Source organism: Astatotilapia calliptera, chromosome 22, assembly GCF_900246225.1.
Source record: "Astatotilapia calliptera chromosome 22, fAstCal1.2, whole genome shotgun sequence".
Taxonomy (NCBI): domain Eukaryota; kingdom Metazoa; phylum Chordata; class Actinopteri; order Cichliformes; family Cichlidae; genus Astatotilapia; species Astatotilapia calliptera.
This window is the reverse complement of record NC_039322.1, coordinates 11,976,681-11,995,575: the sequence shown is the minus strand read 5'-3', so window position 1 is coordinate 11,995,575 and position 18,895 is coordinate 11,976,681. Positions and strand designations below refer to the sequence as shown.

Here is an 18,895-nt window from a genome sequence, read left to right as displayed (position 1 = left end):
CAAGCCAGTGTGACAAGAGCGATACTGACAATGTGCCATAAAAAGAGCATTACTGATCTGATGATTTGTATAAAGAACCTGCACGCACTGCCTGGGAACTGCGTTTTCATTGGTCCAGGTTAAATTACGTAATTTAAGCATTCTGTTCACAATGGCACTGCATCACTTTTGTTTGAACGGTATAATAAAAGATTTCGAACTCTATTCGACTCCCTCCACCACACCCAGAGTTGTGGCAGTGCTGAATCTGGCTTGTGCCATGCTTTCTATGTCACTCTCTTTTTTTCACTAATGTTATTCACCTGTTCCCCGTGTTGTACCGAAATCATCATAAACATTTGTTTTTGTCTGTAAAAGCTATTTTAATCAACTAAACCCACCTACACTTGCAGGTTAACAGCCCTCTTTTTGCATGTGACACAAGTGATTCACTCCTCAAGCATATATCTTATTACATAATTATGTAAGCCTGCCTTCCAATGGGCTCTCTCTCTCTCTCTCCCTCTGTGGCTTTAATAGGCCTATGTTGCCACATCTTCTTATCTTGTCCAGCTTGTTGACATGAACTTAATAATAAATAAAATTATTGTTTCTAGAGTTTATTTTAATAAAGGTTATATTAGATTGCACTGTAATCTGAAGCCAAAATTATGTTGTTGCTTCAATAGACCTTTATCGCATGCTTATTTAAATCTAAATCTCCCAATTAGTGGTTTGGTTTGTTGTTGTATGCATGGAAGATGTTCAGGTGTTATCTTGGCAGGTGACCCCAGAAAGCAAGTTATCAACGCAAGACTGACACAAAATCCCTTTAAATAATATTAATCTTCTTCGGAAAGACCCTGCTGTGAACTGTGCATGTCTCTCTCTCTCTCTCTCTCTGATTAATGATGTTAATCAAGTGACGTGGGTGTCTTGGTCCATCACATGCAAGCCTATTGGAGAGCTTCAGTTAAGTAACATGACGAATTTGGAAGAATGTGGAGAGAGTATGGAGGGGGAAGGGGGGGGGGTGGTGGAGAGAGTATGGAGGGGGAAGGGGGGGGGGGTGGAGAGAGTATGGAGGGGGAAGGGGGGGGGGGTGCAGCCCCCACTGAAAAAGGAGAAGACTCCAGAGTGTAGAGGTGTGTGTGTACGTGTATGTGCGCGCGGGGACCAGCAGCGTGGTCTGTTATTACTCGTTGGCTCTATAATGTGACTCAATCTGCATATCAACATTTTAGATGCCAGTTGCCTCGTGCTGTTCCTCTCGCTCTGCATCCACACCTACCACACGTGCGGCCGTTGAAGGATCGGAGGGATCCAAACCCTTATACCAACCAACCGACGTTGTGCGTCCCGCCGATTGGCCAAGCCTCTCGGCCAAAGGGAAAAGAGCAGCTCTGGGCTCAGCCAATCGCGGCTCCGTACACGCTCCAGCACGTGTAGAGGCCGTTGCTCTCAGTGGGTAGTTCGCGTGCGGGTAGGAGAGCTCCCAATGTAAGTGAAACGCCACGAGCGGAGGTAGCAGAAACGAGGAGGGACTGGCTAAGAGGAGTTACAGCTGTGCTCACAAGTAGAGCCGTTAGTTTTTGTGGAAGTCCCCTCTGTGAGCTTTGATTTATTTTTTTAAACTAGTTCAAATAGCGCTAGCTGTCCTTTTTTAAGAGTCCAACTCTCCTCCGTCCAAAAGGTAAGAAGCTCCGTCCTTTTCCTACACTTTAACGTTTTTTAGGGAAAGGTGGCTCCTCACTTATTATATAAAGCCTGCGTTTTATTTTTTACCTCAGATAGACTAAACAGTAACTTTTTACATTTACACCTTTACATAGCGAATTTCCAGTTAGCTGGTTGACCACGGGTATTATTACAGAATGAAAACGGTATTAATACTGCTTTTATGCTTTTTCTTAAAGACATTTTCAGCTAACAATCACTCAGTTTGTGGGATACGGTTTTCTAGACTATTCCCAGTTATCGCAAACATGTTATAACTGGTATATAAGATGATTATTGCGTTTTACCAGCTTATCAGCTGCAGACGTACACACATGTGTGTCCTTACATAAATCAGATTCCCATATGTCTCCAGTTTTAACCATTAAAATTAAATACGTAATATCCAGCCTTAAGAGGCAGTGATTAAAAAAATCTAGTGCAGATATAAACAAACTAAGCTCAAGGCAACTAACATTTGCAGCAACACGTGCTATAACAAACTTTATGTAACAGGCTTTTGCGAAAATTTAAGGGGGCTCGTGCGATTGAACTGCGCGTTTTTTAAAGTGAATACCTGCGATTGCGTCGGTCGGAGGGCCTTCGTGTTCTTCCAGGGTCATAATCTATCAGAGTTGATTGTTATTGGCTCTGTCCTCATCTGGATTTTATTGCGGTTGCTGAAAATTTGCGAAGACGTAACTCACTGTTCTTGGCAACAAGTGCACTTCTAATAGATATTGCATAAAAGTGATGAAATCATCGTGCTGCAGCATTGCAGTCACATGAGGGCTGATAAGTGTTTTATAGTAACATATGGATAGGATTTTCATTTAATGACTGTATTACTCAATCAAATACGCAGCTATTATAACTAAGGCGCCTTGTATTTTTTTTCATGTTAATGTTACAAGTGATCTTCTATTTTATGTGCATTTAAAACATTTTGGTGCCCACCAAACAAATCTAGGTCTTTGGCCAAAGTAAAAACATTAAGACTGTGATAAAATATTGTTTGAATAGCAGTAAAATGCAAAGTTTTCTATTAAGTAACAATAAAAAGACTCTTTGCCTGGCTCTTAACTGTATGCTGAAGGGCAGGTATGTTAAGGCTAACTAAGAGACATAAAATTCAGAGATGTATCCCCAGAAGCATCAAAACTGATCATTTGTTTAAGGTAATATGACCTCCTGAATCACCAGTTAACTAATATTCATGTTTTTGGAGTGTGGGAGGACGCCAGAGTACCCATAGGGAGAACATGCAAAAAGCCTGGATTCAAACCCTGGATCTTCTTGCTGTGCTACTGATTACTTTACTTTTATTCATAATCTTGATTTAAAAGAATTTCCTCAATACTGTCTCCACAGATGAATTCATTAGGTATTTCCTCCAAATGGCCATCTTATGACTCGCTACCCTCCACTCCAAGCTTTCTGCTCAGTGAGACTGAGCAGACTGAAGATGAGGCTGAAACCTTCTCAGAGGGAGAGGGGGACAGTGGGATTGGAAAGTTGCCTTCCGCCGATGAAGGAATCTCACTTTCTGGAAGCTACATTGGTTTACCTCCTCATACCAATCAGCTGCGTTTGAGATCTCAGTGTGACCGGTCTGAAAAGTGCTCTGAGATGACTAAACCTCCAGGCTCTGCCCCTTCTCCTGAAGACCACACATTATCGTCATCAGTGACACCAGGGGACATCGCTTTCGCTCAGAAGGTGAGCACTTCTCTTTTGGAATCTTTAGGTCTTATTTTAGTAAACAGAAGTTTTTAGCTGTGTTAACTTTTAGTAAATAGCAGATTTTAGTTATATTAACAGTCTTTATTATTGCCTTTAACATTACAGTGTGCAGATTTGCACAGGTTTATCCATCCTCTCCTCGAGCTGCTTCATGGTTTAAAGACTGGCCGATTTGACCGAGGTATGTGTCTGACCATTATCCTAAATGATCTTCATTATTTATTGCATCCAATCTGGTAGTTATATCCAGGTACCTGCTTGTGTTTTTGATAGGCTTAACCAGTTTCCAGCAGAGTGTTGCTATGGACAGGTTGCAGAGGATTCTTGGAATCCTACAGAAACCTGAAATGGGGTAAGTCCACCAAAAATGATACCTAATGCTCACCTGGTTGAGCAGCTGATCGAAATGTCAAAGGTTATAGTCCTTACTGCTCCTACCCTCTCTCCACATTATCCTGTTTAATAAAGTTAAAATGCCTTTCACAATAACTTTATTCAAAAAAGAAAACCTAATATTAATAGCAGTGTTAACAGCATGAACAGTGTTATCATTGTCCCTATTACCCCACAGGGTAATTGTACAATTCTTTTGTTTCTGCAGTGAGAAATATCTTCAGAATCTGCTGCAAATAGAGATGCTGCTCAAAATGTGGTTCCCTCGGGAGGCGTTTACATCCACAAACACACCAAACAAGACCACCACACCCAGAGTCGCAGCACGCTGGAGCCAAAATCAGCTCCACATCCCAGTAAAGGTGAGCTTCCTCCTGGTGTCACCATATCTGTGACAGTGTTGTTTAATGTAATAGTATTATTTTAAGGAATGAAGGAGAAAAAAAGCAAATTAATGTACATTTAAAAATGATTAGAAAGCATCTTAGTATTTAGTAGAGTATTCTGTCTCCCCAAGGTCAACCTCATCTGCTTTATTGTCCTTTTTTGGCTCAAAGATCTTAATTCTCTTCCAAGATGGCCTTGATGTGTTGTTATTTTTGGTTCTGCTCTCCCATTGCAGAAGAGAAAACTGAGCTGGCCAGACTCTGCCCAGGCTGGCAAAGTCCCAGCCAAGCACGGAAAACACGGGAGCTGCCATGCTGCCTTTTCACTAGACACCATTTCCACGTGTTGGCGCGGATCCCGTATAGAACAGAAAACTCCAGAGGAAGAAGCAGACGAAGCAGCTGGGTACAGCTGTAGCTCTGAACACGAGTTTACACACAGGACTGGCACTTTAAGCAGGCCGTCATATTTATGTAGCAGGAGAGCACATGACAATCGGAAGCACCCTGAGAGTTCTCCGCCCTCCTCCTCATGTGGCAGCCCAGCTACACAAGACAGCTCGGTGTCTTCAAGCAACATCATTACTATAAGTGACTCACCTTAGCTGGCCTTAGCTGACCTCGCTATCACATGGAGGTGCCTCAGCATGCCAGCGAGACTGAAAGCAGAGGGCGGACTCGATTACATAAGAATAAAGTTGGGCGTGGAGCCAGTCTGTGATGCTTATAAGGAACATTAAACCAGGAGGAGGAGAACTGTACAGAGATGGTCATTAACCCCTAACTATCCAGTGTTGGGTTTTTAATGACACCAGAGTTATTTCAAAGTGTTTGTCTGAATGGATTTTTGTATACATTGACCTTTAAGTTAAAAAATGTTGAAAATACTTTTACATGTGTTAAAACAGTCTGTGCTGTGCTTTGTACGTTTTCATATCATCGAACGCAGCTCTAAGCAGTAGCAGTACAGGATTTCATGCCATTGATGAAAAATGTGTTTGTAGCAGGAAAAAAACGAGTCAGTTGAATATAAAATACTTTATGAAGCGACGATTGGTTCCACGGCTGCTTACATTTTTTTTGCATTTGCACTATTTTCCCAGAGAAAATAGGACAAATTAATTAGCGGCTTAGTTTATCGTGAAGCAACTCACAAATTGATTACAAATATACCTCATTATTGAACTCAGATGACTCGAAATTTTATTTAGGAAAGTTTAAAAAGTATTTTTTCCAGCTGTCTGATTGTAGCATACAGTAGAATAAAGGCGTGAAGCCGCTGCCAAAATGTGCCAAATTAAACCATGATGCATTATCATATCACAAGCAGCTTACTCTAGTGTCGCAGCACTTAACGTACGCTCTTTGTTTTTTTATCTGCACTTATTAAGAACAGATGTAGTCCCACACAGAACATGACTGACTAGTAATCACTGAGCCGAGTTAGAAACCAAAGAAGCTCGGTCTTTCAGTTGGTTTTTATTCTGTAAGCTAGCTGTAGATAGGTGGACTTGAAATATTTTATTACACTTGACCTTGGGCATGGGGTCACTTTTTCCTTATTAGGTGATTAAACAGGAATAATATAATATTTAATCCTGTGTGACTTTGAATTGATGCAGCTGCACTTTTGGATGACAATGAGGAAATGTTACACACTAAAGGGTTTGTGATGTTATTTATGAAAGCAGTACTTGAAAACCTTAATTCCCTTCAGCAGACTTGGTGTGTGTTACGCCTGGGATGAGCGCTTTACAGGTTTTTGTAGGGGAAAGGGTGGGGGAGGAGGACATGTCATTTGATTGCAGTTGAGCAAATCTAGCTTATTATTCATACAAAAAAGCTCCAAATGCATTGTGTCATCATGAGGGCAAAAAACATCCCTTTGTGCCCTGTTTTAAATGGATTTGTAACCCTGGAAGTGCTTTTCTATTGAGTCATTATTAAGAAATATCAGGGGGAATACGATAAACAAAACACTTTCCATTCCATATCTATTAAATACCTTAATATTTTTTTGTACCACCATATTTTATAATCAGGTATCATTCATGTTGAATGACGTTTCATCTCTGGTGGGATCTTTTTGTTTTGGGTTGTTTTTTTTTTAACCAGTGAGCCTTATTTTATCACATAAAGCTTGCCTGACATTAAATCATACGAGAAAAAGTCATACGAAAAGTGTACTGTTTTAACCAACGATGGTAACGTCATTTTGCCACATATGCCACTGAAAAGTGAATGTTTCTCAGGCTTTGTCCTTACTTGTGTATGAATTTTCCTATTTAAAGCAGAAATTGGAAGCACAAGGCGGAGAACAATAGTGCAGCGGTGTGTTGTGTTAGTCTGTTAAGATGTAGCATCCTGGAGTACATTTTTTGTTGTGCTGGGTTACACTTTTTATTTGTGATAAAGGAGTTAAGAAAAAAAATCAGATTTTACAGTTTGATGTCTTTAATTTTCACTTGTTTTAGAAAATTTATTTCTTATAATGAAATTATTGCTGGTGATTTCTTGATAAGTACAGAATGACACGAATCAGCAAAATCAGCATTTTTCTGCATTGATGTTTAAGTTTTCGGCTTTCCAGCCACTAAATCTACCCCGTAAATATTTTTATAAGGCTCCTTTATTATTCCATGGGTTAGATAAGTACAGTTTTACTTGTATAGCATCAATTTAGAGCATATTATTGGAAGGTGAACACACTACATCATTGGGGTTAGGGTAACCGGTCATGGCACATTCAGGCTGCATTGAAAAGGAAAAAACAAGGGTGCAGATAGGCCACGAGTAACACAGCAAATAACAAGGTGGGGCCAGTAACTGCAGGTCAGGAACATGCTTCTCCAAAGCAGGAGATCCCACCAGAAAGACACAGGGAAGAGAGAGAGAGGAGAAAGCACAAAAGTGGTATTTTCGATGTGTGGGTTATATAAAGGCATTTTTATTCTTGTATTATTCTTGGTTCAGGGTCACCCGATCCAGCAGCAGGCCCAATTGTGAGCTTGGTAAAAAAGGAAAGTTTCTCTTCACAGCAAAGTATTTTTTCTGACCAGAACACCTCATACACTACGAACTTATTTACTCTGCATTCTTTAAATGGTACAAAAACAACATTTGGCTTCACACTGGTATGAACTAAAAATCTGCTGTAGATTTCTCAACATTTTTTTGAGGACACACTGCACAACATCCTGAGAAATTCTAAGTTTTAATGGCTAATTTGGAAATCACCTCATTGGTGTATAAGTATTAATTTTTGGCATTTTATACTGACTCAACTAACAAATTGGAAATAAATTGTGTGCTTTTGTTGGCAGGTTGTTTTAAATTGTATGTTATGTGTAGGGCCACATTTTTGCTCCAATAATTCATAGGTCAGTGTTGGCTTAACAAAAGAAAATATTCATCTGTAAATGGTTAGCTGCAAGGACTCAACTGAAAATAAGTGAAAAAACAAGCAACTTTGAAAGACCTTCGGAAAGCCTGAAGAACTATTGCAGAAGACTACCAAAATAACAAGAAAGTCTGGTTCCTTGGAAGCAAAACATGTAGCAATGAGAGGTGACTCAGGACTTTTGCACAGCACTGTATTAGTTTTTAAATATTAAAACAGAATTAAAACTCCTCTGCCACAACAAACAGTAAACAGTGCACTTGCTCTACCAATAACGCGCAGCTGGTGTCGCTAACAAAAAACAAAGAAGAAGAGAAAAGTCACCTTCCGTGACACTGGGTGGCGCCATAATCGAGCAGTGTTTGCGGAAGTGTTCTTCATCACCCCACCAACAACGAGTAAACAGATCCACAGGATGCCGCGAGGCGCTGAGTTTTAGTCCTTCAATGTGAAACGATATGACTGTTTAGCCGCGATAAGGAAGCTCACCGTGAATAATTTGTACACACACAGGGATTGGGACACGGGTTAGCAACCGGAGCAGGCTGAGAGGCTTCTGAGTGCAAAGATGCCTGTGCTGCGTTAAGCTAGCATGCTAAGCTAAGTGCTAGCCTTCACCAACAAACTCGTCCGGACATGGCAGCGGGAGCCGGAACCGCTACCAGCGGCTCTCTGGAGTCCACTTTGGACAGAAAGTTACAAAATGTGACCAACACCATGGACTCGATTCAAGGACTGTCAGCGTGGTGCATCGACAACAAGAAGTACCACAGTGTGATAGTGCGACACTGGATCAAGTGCTTGAAGAAATGTAAGTAGCCCTACTGCCTGCACCTTTGAACTCGTTTGAGCTCAACGATCGCAATGGTTGCAATGAGATGTTTGTGCTTATACATATTTTAAATATAGTTTTTATTCCTGCTGTTTGACGAATCATACCTTTATCCGGGCGCGTTAAGGTCTTTGTCCTATTTGCCTTAGGTTGAAATGCCGGGAAACGGTGGAGTTTAAAACTGGCGCTCCTTTGACAGCAGGGACATTCAAGCTGTCATCCATGTGCACACTATAGCCTGCGTTTACCCGCGTAGTCTACAAATAGTTTATAAACTAATGTGCAGAGTAGTGAACCTGTCAAATTTACAGTTCTGACAGTGCTACAAGAGGTCAGCCTGTGCCAGCTTTACAGGCTACAACGGGAAATTCAAGATTTAACAGCCTACCAGATCACTACATGTTATGAGACTGGAAAGACAGTTTTGTTACCAAACTGTATGACTGAACTATTTGTAGTCAGCTCATGGGGAACAGTGACGTTTTGGATGGGGCGGGACACCAATGTCCATCTATAATATATAGACCAGCGATGTCATACTCTTTTTTTTTTTTTTTTTTTTTTTACATCGAGAGCCACATACGGCTTACTTTGATTGTAATTGGGACAGATGAGTGAAACCCTCCTTTCTGTCAATGTAAACAAATTTAAATAAACATTAAATAATGAGATATCTTAATATATTAAAAAGTGCAATTTCAACAGTTCATCTAATTTGGTCTACACGTTAAGAAATGTTGCTCTAGTAAACCTGCCAGTATGATTCTTTGTGCTTACATTGTAAGAAATTAATATGTAAAATTACAGCAAAAGTTCTGGTAACTCATTTCCCAGACTGTCCGATAATTATAAAACAGGAAGTTTTTCTTAATTCGCAGTAAACTTTCTGTTTCTCTTTCTTTTTCTTACCTTGGACCGGGTGTATAAACAAACAAACAGAATTTTCTTTTGTTGATAGTGAAAAAAACAGGAATTTCTGTGTCATTTAATTTTTTGTCCTTTACATATTACACTGTTGTAGTATGAATGGCCAAGGAGAAGGTCTTTCTCAGTAGGAAATGCTGTAAAAGTGGGTCGTATTGGAGTCCTTGGCAGGTCAAATTTGTCCCCCGGTGCCTTTTGCTTGAAAACCCTGATGTAGACAAAATATATTCTGTTACCGTAAACCTGCGCTGGGCAGTTAATTTATCCATGGGGCCACAATTGGGGTCTTTTTGATTTTTTTGGGGTCTAAAAATCTACTTTCACCAGAAGCAGTGTATAAAGAAATAAAAAGTAACAATAAGCAGAATGAGTTCAGTGTACAGGTGCGGCCTTCCACAGCAGTTTTAGTTCCTCGTGTGGCCCGCTGGAGTAAACTAATGTTACTGAGTACACAAACTCACTTTAAGTATTGGAGTTGTCACCGACACTTTGATTATTTACATGTTTGTTTGGAAATTTGTCAAACTGCACCAGGTTCTCAGTGGGGCTCTATTATTTATTTTATAATAAATCAGTCAGTACTTTGTGTTATTGCCAAGGTATTAGGAGATGCTTTTGCAGCCTTGATCACACATCTAGCTTTCTAGTAACTGTAATTAAGACACAGCTCCCACCAGTCTTACACTAAGAAGACAAATCTTATATCGTAAATCTTAATCCTTGCTAGGACCAATCCTTTTGCCTTATACATTTTTTCACTTGGGTAGTGTCATCGCTATGTATCAAATGTTCCCCTGTACAATCCATGCTTCAGGCAGCATCTGCTTAAGTGGAGCTCCTAACGGTTGAATCTACATTTTCAAGCCTTCACTGTGAGATTATATCAACAAAAGTACAATGTGCGTATTTTATTTGTGTAATTGGATTATGTTTGTGATTTAGATTCAGCTCACATTTTATGAATAATCAGTGCAGAAGTAGTTTAAACAGGTTCACAAACTTTTTCTTGCAGACGTGAGAATAGTGGTCTGTTTCTGATTCTCTGCAGAGCAGGTGAATAAATCTCATGCACAGCCCTTGAATAGTTTTCGAGTAATTTATTTTGACTTGCAGCTTAAGGATCATTCATATTGTTGGAATTGTCCAGTAATTTAAGACAAAGGCCATTGCTATTGAGACCTTTATACCTACTGTTCATTAATTTGTACTCTAGTGAGGTTTTAGCATTTGCTTTCAATTTAAAGTTCATCACTGTCTTTTGCTGATGAAGACAGCAAGGTATGTTCAGCGTGGAGCCTTATTAACAGCAGAGTTGTGGTTCTCCCTCTGTGATTGCAGTATAGTGTTATCCTCTTTTAGACATTGTCTCCATTTTGTCATTAAAGATATGACTGTTTCATTATATCTGACACCTGAGTTTTCCATTTATGCAGTTTAAAGCCTGTTAGGGATTTTTCAGAGGCTTAGTGGTGTACCGTGAAGACAGATATTTTAAACATCTGAATAACACTTAATAAATACATTTAAAAACATAGCATTTAAATGTATTAACTGGAAGCTACCAAAGCTTTCTGGATGAACTTGAGAACGAAAATAAGAAAGAAATTGTTAAATGTGCGAATTAATATATCAGATTTGTTACAGTAATTTGATTATTAATTTAATAGAAAGTATATCAAGCTTTTTGGCATTGCTGGCTCTCCTTTTTCTGTTTTGTACTGTTGTAAATTAAATCTAACCTTGTGTTCATCAGATAAAACAAGTGGACATTTTTGTCTCTATAGTGTCATATCTGGGGGGGGGGGGGGGGGGGGGGGGGTTGTGTTTTGTTTTTTTTGTTTTTTTTTACTATTTTGGAAAAGTCCTGAACCAGTGATGCCAAACTCATTTTACATTGACCATCACATACAGCCCGCTTTGTTCTTAGGTGGGTTGGTGGAGTGAAACTTTAACTACACGTTTATTCCCTGAGATATCTTAATATTAGATAAATAATGCAATTTCAACAGCATATCGTTTTTTTCCTACATGATAAATGTAGGAAAACACAAGCACCAGAAAACATTCTGGTAGCTCACTTTCCAGACTCTCCTGTGTTTATAAAACAAAGTGTTTGTTAATTGATGAAGATTTTGCTTCCTTTTTAATAGAAATGTCAATATTAGACAGTGAGACAGGAACTTCTGTTTCTGTCATTTAACAGACAGTGTCTTTCTATTGCGGGGCTTCCTCTGGTTTTGTATATATTCCTATTGCTTGTTATGCATTTCTGTTGTCTTACTATTTATATTTTAGTCCTGCACAGTTGGTATGGAGCACCCATGTACACGTGCAATGACAATAAAAGACTAACCTAATTGTTTATCTATTACTTAACTACTTTGGCGTGGTATTAATGGCTGCGGGACATCTTTATCAGCAGAAAAAGCTGTCAAACCTGTGAAAATATAGTTAAAAGGTCAAAAACATATGCCCTTTGTTGTATTTTCCAAAGCTGGGGGTCAGATTAGGTCAGAATGGCACCTTTGTCAGGCTGATTCAGGCCCCCGAGCCTTATGTTTGCCACCTCTGTCCTAAACAAAACAACAGGGGTGCTCATATGGAAAAGAAATAGAAAAAACTTATAAAAGACTTGCATAAGATGTGGCCTACTTCATATAGTAAATCATATAAGGCTTATATGATTTACTCATGAAAGTGGCCACTTTCTCATTACTTTCATATATTGTTTTAGTAAGTATCCAAAACATACAAGTTTCATTTATATAATTTTTCAAGGGATCTTATATCTTTTTTCACTCTTGTATGCTTTTCATACAAATTTCACACAAGACAGATACAAACTTTATAAGATTTATATATATCTTTTCCATATGGGTGGGGTCGAACTTACTTAATACTACTACTGCACTAAGGTATTTTTAATATACCTACATCTTACTAACTGCACCCTAATTGTAAGTAGTATTAAGTCAGTGCACCAGATTGTCTGGAGATAAGCTGGAAAACATTAACATTGTCCAACAGAAATGTCTTGATTTAAAAAAAAAAAAAAAGATCCCAGATCTTATGTTTAAACAAAAATAGTAAAACCACAGATCACTGTACAGAGTTAGGGACAGTAATTAAAAACCAGTTCCAGTGAAGAATCCATACCAAAATTTCCGGTTTGTCAAAGTTGTATCAGTTCCTCTTCCTGATAAGAGGAATATTTTTTCTTTCACTTTGCAGAGCAATGGTGTCAAGCATGGCAGTGGAGCTTCTGCACACCCACTTTCAAGTATTTCTCAGGCTCAAAGAGAATGAAGTCTTTCTTACACATAAGCTGAGGAAAAAACATGTAAAATCAGATTGTAGATGCCCTTCATCTCTTAGAGCACATAAAAGACGTGTTCTCACTAATGGAAATGCTGTATTCGGTTTAGGCTGCCCAAGAACAGGAGGGATCTTAAACGTAAAAACGTTTTAAAACAGTCGTGTTGATGTTGAAAAACACACAAACATGGATCAGGTCAGTAAAAGAATCAATAATGAATCTGACCTTTGTTGGTTTATAGCTTGTTGTGCAGTGACAGGGGAAGCTTTCTCTTGTATATGCTCTGATTTGATTTCCAATAGGTGTGAGTCAGGTGGGATGATTTCTCATCGAGCTGTTGTCCCTTTGGAGCCTTTGTGATGAACAGCTGGTGGAAGGTTTATGTTGTAGATCCTGTTTAGTGTTTCTACTAAAAAATACAAATTAAAATAAAAAGAATTAAAGATTATCTTACTCGCTCTCTGGCATGGACAAATATCCGTTCATGCCACATAGACTTTGCTACAGTTACAAATAAAATATCATATTTTTATTGTCTATCATTGACAGTGATTCTGACTGAGGTTTACCAAGGCCAATGTGCTTTTAAACCTTAAGCCTACCGTGGAAACAACTACACGACAGGAAGCAGCAGAAAAACTGTTGAATACAGTTAGAACAAACATAAAATGACTATTAACTCCATGAATACGTGGCTTCGGGGTACGCTGGAAGGTTTCCTTTTACGCCTACCTCATGATGCTACAATCTGAATTTAAAGATACAAACATTTTAAAAAAAGTTCCCTCCTGCCAGCTTGATTTTTATTCACAGAGGGGCAAAATTGTCATCTCCAAACTCCTTGAATTGAGTTCAGATGTGAGTGTACTTTTTCACTTAAATGTTGGTAAATTCTCATCAGCAGGAACGCATTTGTCTGAGATACATCTAAAAAAACCAAGTGTTTTGTCAGACGCTAATTAGTATCATACGGCGATATCGCTCAGTTTGAAAGAACTGGTGCCACCCACTGCCACTACTGTTTCTACTACTACTACTACTTCCCCTCGTCACATGGTGGGCAGGCTCCGTATATTTAGGAGGAAAACTCGACGTGTTCAAAATCCTGTTTGACAGATGGACCGAAGCTGGCAGAGCGATCCGAAGCTGAACAATGATCCGTGCTGTCATTCCTAATGCAAATCTGAGGGCAGAAAACAAAAGCTTTTATAAATCCACATAAACCATCAGTCATTGGGGAGACATATAGGCCAGGTGGTTTGGGTCCTCTAACACCTATAACACCTATTCTGCATACATTTACATATTCATGATTTGTGTGGAGCCCTAAAGGTTAATGAAGGCCTTTCTCTATTATGTAGGAGTGCATACATTTTTGCCTGAACAGCATGATATTAAATACTCATTCAGGCTGCTTGTGTCTGAATAGATATTATTTTAATAATCCCATAGATCTCTGGTGCCACAGGAGGAACTGCTTAACAAAAAATGACAGTCTGATTAAAGGCACGGGGGCTTTTTATGTGTACATTTATTAGAAAATGTGAATGCACGTTGACCCAGAATCGTTCTTAGTGTTTATTAATCTCAATAAAATAAGAACACATATGACCGAATGGTATATTTATAATAGGGTGGCTGCCAGCTGACGTTATATAGACATTAAAAATCAATGCACTTATATGAGTGATCTCGTGCCCCTTGTGTTTCTCCAGGATGTGCCTTCCTGACATACTGTGCACGTGAGTCTGCCCTGAAAGCCCAGAATGCACTGCACGAGCAGAAGACGCTACCGGGGGTGAGTGTGTGGCTGTCTTTTCGAGTCTTTGACGGCGTACGTGTATGTGTTTACATCAAAGAAGCAGAATAACTGGCATGCCGGGCTATCTGACCATGCCGCACAGGACCCTGGGAAAATTAACCAAGTTTGACATGTAGGGTTGATTTCCCCCTTTAGCTAATCTGCACCAATAAAGGTCAGAGGCTGCCCCTCCCCTCCTCTTATGTTTCATATGTGATGCATCCAGACATATCCATCCAGTTAAGGCATGAGTCATCTTGCTACATGTCATGGGTCGGAAGAGACAGCTATGAGGCTCACTGCTGGAGTGACTTTGCCAGCTCTTATTCTCTTTGATGTTTCTCTTCCTTTCCGTGTCTCTGTCTTTCTTACTCTCTCTCTCTCTCTCTCTCTCTCTCCATCTCCCCCTCCTCTCGATCCATCTCTCTCACTGAATTCTAATCAAGCAGAATCGATAATGGCTTTGGAATCAATGAAGTTGTATCAATATCCATCACCAGATGGGGTTCACTGACCTTTTGGTGACGTCTTTTGCAGTAATTTCTTCAGCTTCTGCTGGCTTGGTGTGTGTGTGTGTGTGTGTGTGTGTGTGTGAGAGAGACAGAAAGAGAATAAAAATGTAAAATACACTACTGTTTGGAAAGCTTGATTCAACTGGAGACGTTCTTCATTGGGTGAGGGGGTGGTGGTTAGCAGTGCTGCCCGTCAGCAAGAGGTCCTGCGTTCAAATCCATCATCTTGTTACGTCTTTCTGTTTAGAGTTTGCATGCTCTTCTGTTGTCTGCGTGGGTCCTCTCTGGATACTCTGACCTCCTCCTACAAACATGCAGTTAGTGGGTTTTGTGAGTTGTAGTGAGGTGTGTTTGAATAGTTCTGTCTCTGTGTGTTAGGCCTGCAGCGAGGTGGACTCGTGTCCAGGATGTATCCCGCCTCTTGACCTATGGCAGCTAGGATAGGCTCCTTTTGATAATGCCTGCACTGCTGTGCATGTGTTGCACATGCGTTGAACGGGCCGCTTTGTAATTTAATATACAAGAGGCTGACTAGTCAGTCACTAGTCTAAAAATTTAGAAAATCAGCTGATTCCAGATCACTGTATCTCTAGTTAAAACATAGACTGTATGTAAAAGATGACTAGCCACTGTGATGTCACCGATTTTGAAGCCTCGAGCTGATTGTTTCCACCTTTTAATGAAGGTATTCATAGATGGCTGTCTTTGGCTCTCGCTTGCCTGTTTCGCTGTTAATCTTGGTCGCAGTGATTTTACAGTTACCTGAAACGGTGTTTGACTTTGGAGAATTTAGAGTGATCTCTGAGCATATTACAATTTTGTTCTTCTAACGTGATCACACTCGCGGATCTCAGTGCTGCAGGAGAAATTTCAAAGTAAACTGTTTTGTAGTGTTTGGGGTTTGTGTTTAGGGTTCAAACCCTCAGCATAATAAGGAAAACAACAGCCTTTTGCTTTTCTACTCGTGATGAGTAAGAAGCGTGGCTTTCATCTGTCATCTAGACAATTAGAGAATTAATAGAGACTTGATTATTTAAAGCAAAATTATTTACTTACAGAGAATTGAAATTAGTTGCATTGCAGACTTATTTTGCATCTGGATGTTGGTTATTTTATCAAGCACTGATTAAACTATTGCCCAGGAGATATTATGAGCTGATATCATATCATAAATATAAAAAAAACTGCAAATAAAAATGACACATGGTGTGTATAAACCATAAAACAGGCATTTTTAAAACTCCTTGTTTAGGTCATAAAATGTGAACAAAGATTGTGTAGATGATTTCACGTCATGTTTAACAGTTAGCTGTTGATTAAATATTCTTGGTAGCTGTTGACTGCATGCTATCTTTTCTGTGTTGTTTATGAATCTGATTTATCACTTCAGACTTAATCACACATGTCTATAATGGATTTTTGTCATTTATTCAGTTTAACTGGGCGTTAAGTAAAAATGTTGACCTTTTTATAAAGTACAAAAATTATAAATTGATAATAAATTAAGCAGTATGTTGGACCACTACTGATTTTGACCTATATTTAATAAAATAGGTGAAAGAGAGCTGAGCTGCTTCTCCGGCTCAACTGGTTTCAAGTCAGATTTTTTCATATGCACATTTAAAAATGGGACACATGCTGTGCAGCAACAAAAACAGTAAAAACGATGAAAGATTTAAGGGAATGAACAGCCGCAGATAAAAGCACCATCATTAGAAGCAGTCTGGTTCAAACAAGCTAACATCAGCGCCTCTGTTTCAAGGTTCTTTATTTGTCACATGCATAGTTATACAAGTATAACACACAGTGAAATGTAGCCCTGTTTCCTCCAACAGCTGACGCCTCACATAGGCTCAACCTGCTATACCTCGCCAATGACGTCATCCAGAACTGTAAAAGGAAAAATGCCATCGTTTACCGAACGGCATTCGCCGAGGTGCTTCTAGACGCCTTCCAGCTGGTTAAGTAAGTGCTTTGTAGTAAGTGCTCCACTGGTGCAATGTTTCTTTCTGCTGCTCTCTACCTTTCAGTGTTTCTTGTCCATCATTCCTCTCATTTGTTTCATTTGGACTCACATAAATCCAGCAGCCATCATTATAGTTTTTATCATCTCCCCTCTCTGTAGCTGTGAAGGTGACTCGAAGGTGATAAAATCAGCAGAGAGGATACTGTCCATCTGGGAGGAGAGAGGTGTGTATTCGGGGACTCTCATTGCCGACCTTAAGAACGCCCTGATCAAAGAGGAGTCCCCTCCTGTCACTCCTGTGGAGCAAAAAAGTAAGTTTGCTTATTATTTTTATAATTTTTAATTTTATTAGACGCACCATCTTAACATGAAACTTGTCGTTACCAGTCTGAGGGAAAAGAGAAGAAGCAGGTGAAAAGTGTAACTCTGCAGCTAAAGATTTTTTCATAATTGATACATTTTTTTAGCCTAGAAACGTCAAAATATGACAAGCTTAGAGACTCTAAGTAGAGGATAGACAGTAACTATTAATAGATCATCTATTAAACCAGTAGTTGACAGACAAAAAGTAATCCATCCATGACGTGTTGGTAAACAGAAATAAAGACTGTTTAGAATTTTTTTTATAAATAGTTATCCAGTTTTATATGTGGTTGGTTGTACAGTTTTTTTCAGTGTGTTACTTGGTTAACTTTTAAACCTTTTAACCTTTATAGAATCTCTCGCTTGGTAATAGCCCTGTAAACTGATGCTCGACAGTTTTTTTTTAACTGGCATCTGACTAGGAACTATTCAGATTTTGCAGTCATGTGACCATTAGTGAATAAGCCCCTGTCACACAGACTTAGAGACTGGTTGGCAACCATTTGGTAACCACTGAAATCTGTCGCAAAGAGGTATACAGTGCTGTGATATGTTTGGTTACGTGCATATTGCTGTAGCTTGCAGTGGGAGATGCTGACTTATCTGCACTCACTTACCAACTGCTTTGGACAAGATAGTAAAACTGAAAAGTGCAACACAATCCATAGCTGAGACTGTTTGCATTCAAAGTGAATGTGTTGACTGAGCAGCACTGAGGTACAACTTTCACCGTGTTGCACTTTTTCAAGCAAGCGTTTGGTACAAAGTCGTAGCCTTTCGTATAAACTACAAGCGACTGCAGCAGTATGCTTGTCCAAAACAATTGCAAGTAGGGGTTTTTACTACCCCGCATCCTCTATTGATTACTTACCAACCAGTCAGGGATTGTCTAATGACTGGTAATGGCATCAAATCCAGTACAACATTGAATTAAAATGTAAAGAAATGTAAGTTTTAGCTATATCTGGTACAGTTTATTTACTGTATATTTATTCCTGCTGAATAATCTAAATACAAAAAAATATTTAAAAAAATAATTTGTATAAAAATGTAAAAGATGTTCACTCTAAAGTGTCTTACCTCTGTGTCAAGTGCTCAGGGTTCTATCATGTAAGATTGAGGCTAGTATTTAGATACTAGCAAAAGTTAACCTAAAGCTTTAGTGAATAAATCACTAACATCGACAAATTGGCAACTCAAACAGACAACAATAAAGACGCCACAATTCACGTAAAGATGAAAAATTTAAACTGATGTGAAATATTTTGCTATTTAACCTTCTGCATAACACCGTTAGCAAGGATGTAAGCCGAGGTTAGCTAGTAAATCAAACACGTTAGCGAGTTAGCTGATGTTAGCTTACCCGCTAACACCCAAAAGAAAAAGCCAGGTGTGTATAATGAACATGACCAACTTCAGGAGTATCCCTTGAAGCTCTTTTTCTGAGTAATTTCGGTTATATTTCAGGACTGCAAATAGAACAAAACGACTGGGTGTGGATCAGACATTTGCAAGGGTGGTCTCTGCCTGTGCAGCTACCCTTGAAAAAACAGGGAAACTATTC

At 39.2% G+C, this 18,895-nt stretch overlaps 3 protein-coding genes across 8 annotated transcripts in view; all 3 read left to right on the top strand.

The window, feature by feature from the left end:
* The first annotated feature begins 1,434 nt into the window (after positions 1–1,434).
* On the top strand, positions 1,435–6,653 carry ciarta (circadian associated repressor of transcription a). Its single transcript, XM_026156658.1, has 6 exons — positions 1,435–1,672; positions 3,067–3,414; positions 3,544–3,619; positions 3,712–3,790; positions 4,040–4,193; positions 4,454–6,653. The coding sequence occupies exons 2-6, from the start codon at positions 3,067–3,069 to the stop codon at positions 4,820–4,822; spliced, it is 1,026 nt and encodes a 341-aa protein (XP_026012443.1). The 5' UTR covers positions 1,435–1,672; the 3' UTR covers positions 4,823–6,653.
* Positions 6,654–7,948: 1,295 nt separating this feature from the next.
* LOC113014367 (regulation of nuclear pre-mRNA domain-containing protein 2-like) lies at positions 7,949–17,347 on the top strand. Its single transcript, XM_026155833.1, has 3 exons — positions 7,949–8,428; positions 16,838–16,967; positions 17,128–17,347. The coding sequence occupies exons 1-3, from the start codon at positions 8,254–8,256 to the stop codon at positions 17,309–17,311; spliced, it is 489 nt and encodes a 162-aa protein (XP_026011618.1). The 5' UTR covers positions 7,949–8,253; the 3' UTR covers positions 17,312–17,347.
* Positions 14,392–18,895, top strand: part of celf3a (cugbp, Elav-like family member 3a) — a 32,816-nt gene continuing 28,312 nt past the window's right edge. For 4 of the 6 annotated variants that reach the window (XR_003270961.1, XR_003270960.1, XR_003270959.1 and 1 more), the window contains exon 1: positions 14,409–14,487. The gene's annotated coding sequence lies outside the window, so the exon portion shown is untranslated. Of the gene's footprint in view, positions 14,488–18,895 lie in introns of all 6 variants that reach the window. The other 2 variants (XR_003270963.1, XR_003270962.1) reach the window with 1 other exon arrangement.

Bases quoted from the DNA above. Each gene is read 5' to 3' on its own strand.
- ciarta (XM_026156658.1), top strand. From the start codon at position 3,067: ATGAATTCATTAGGTATTTCCTCCAAATGGCCATCTTATGACTCGCTA. The intron at 3,415-3,543 runs GTGAGCACTTCT...TTAACATTACAG, and splicing joins ACATCGCTTTCGCTCAGAAG to TGTGCAGATTTGCACAGGTT. The intron at 3,791-4,039 runs GTAAGTCCACCA...TTGTTTCTGCAG, and splicing joins CTACAGAAACCTGAAATGGG to TGAGAAATATCTTCAGAATC.
- LOC113014367 (XM_026155833.1), top strand. From the start codon at position 8,254: ATGGCAGCGGGAGCCGGAACCGCTACCAGCGGCTCTCTGGAGTCCACT. The intron at 8,429-16,837 runs GTAAGTAGCCCT...TTCCTCCAACAG, and splicing joins GATCAAGTGCTTGAAGAAAT to CTGACGCCTCACATAGGCTC. The intron at 16,968-17,127 runs GTAAGTGCTTTG...CCCTCTCTGTAG, and splicing joins GACGCCTTCCAGCTGGTTAA to CTGTGAAGGTGACTCGAAGG.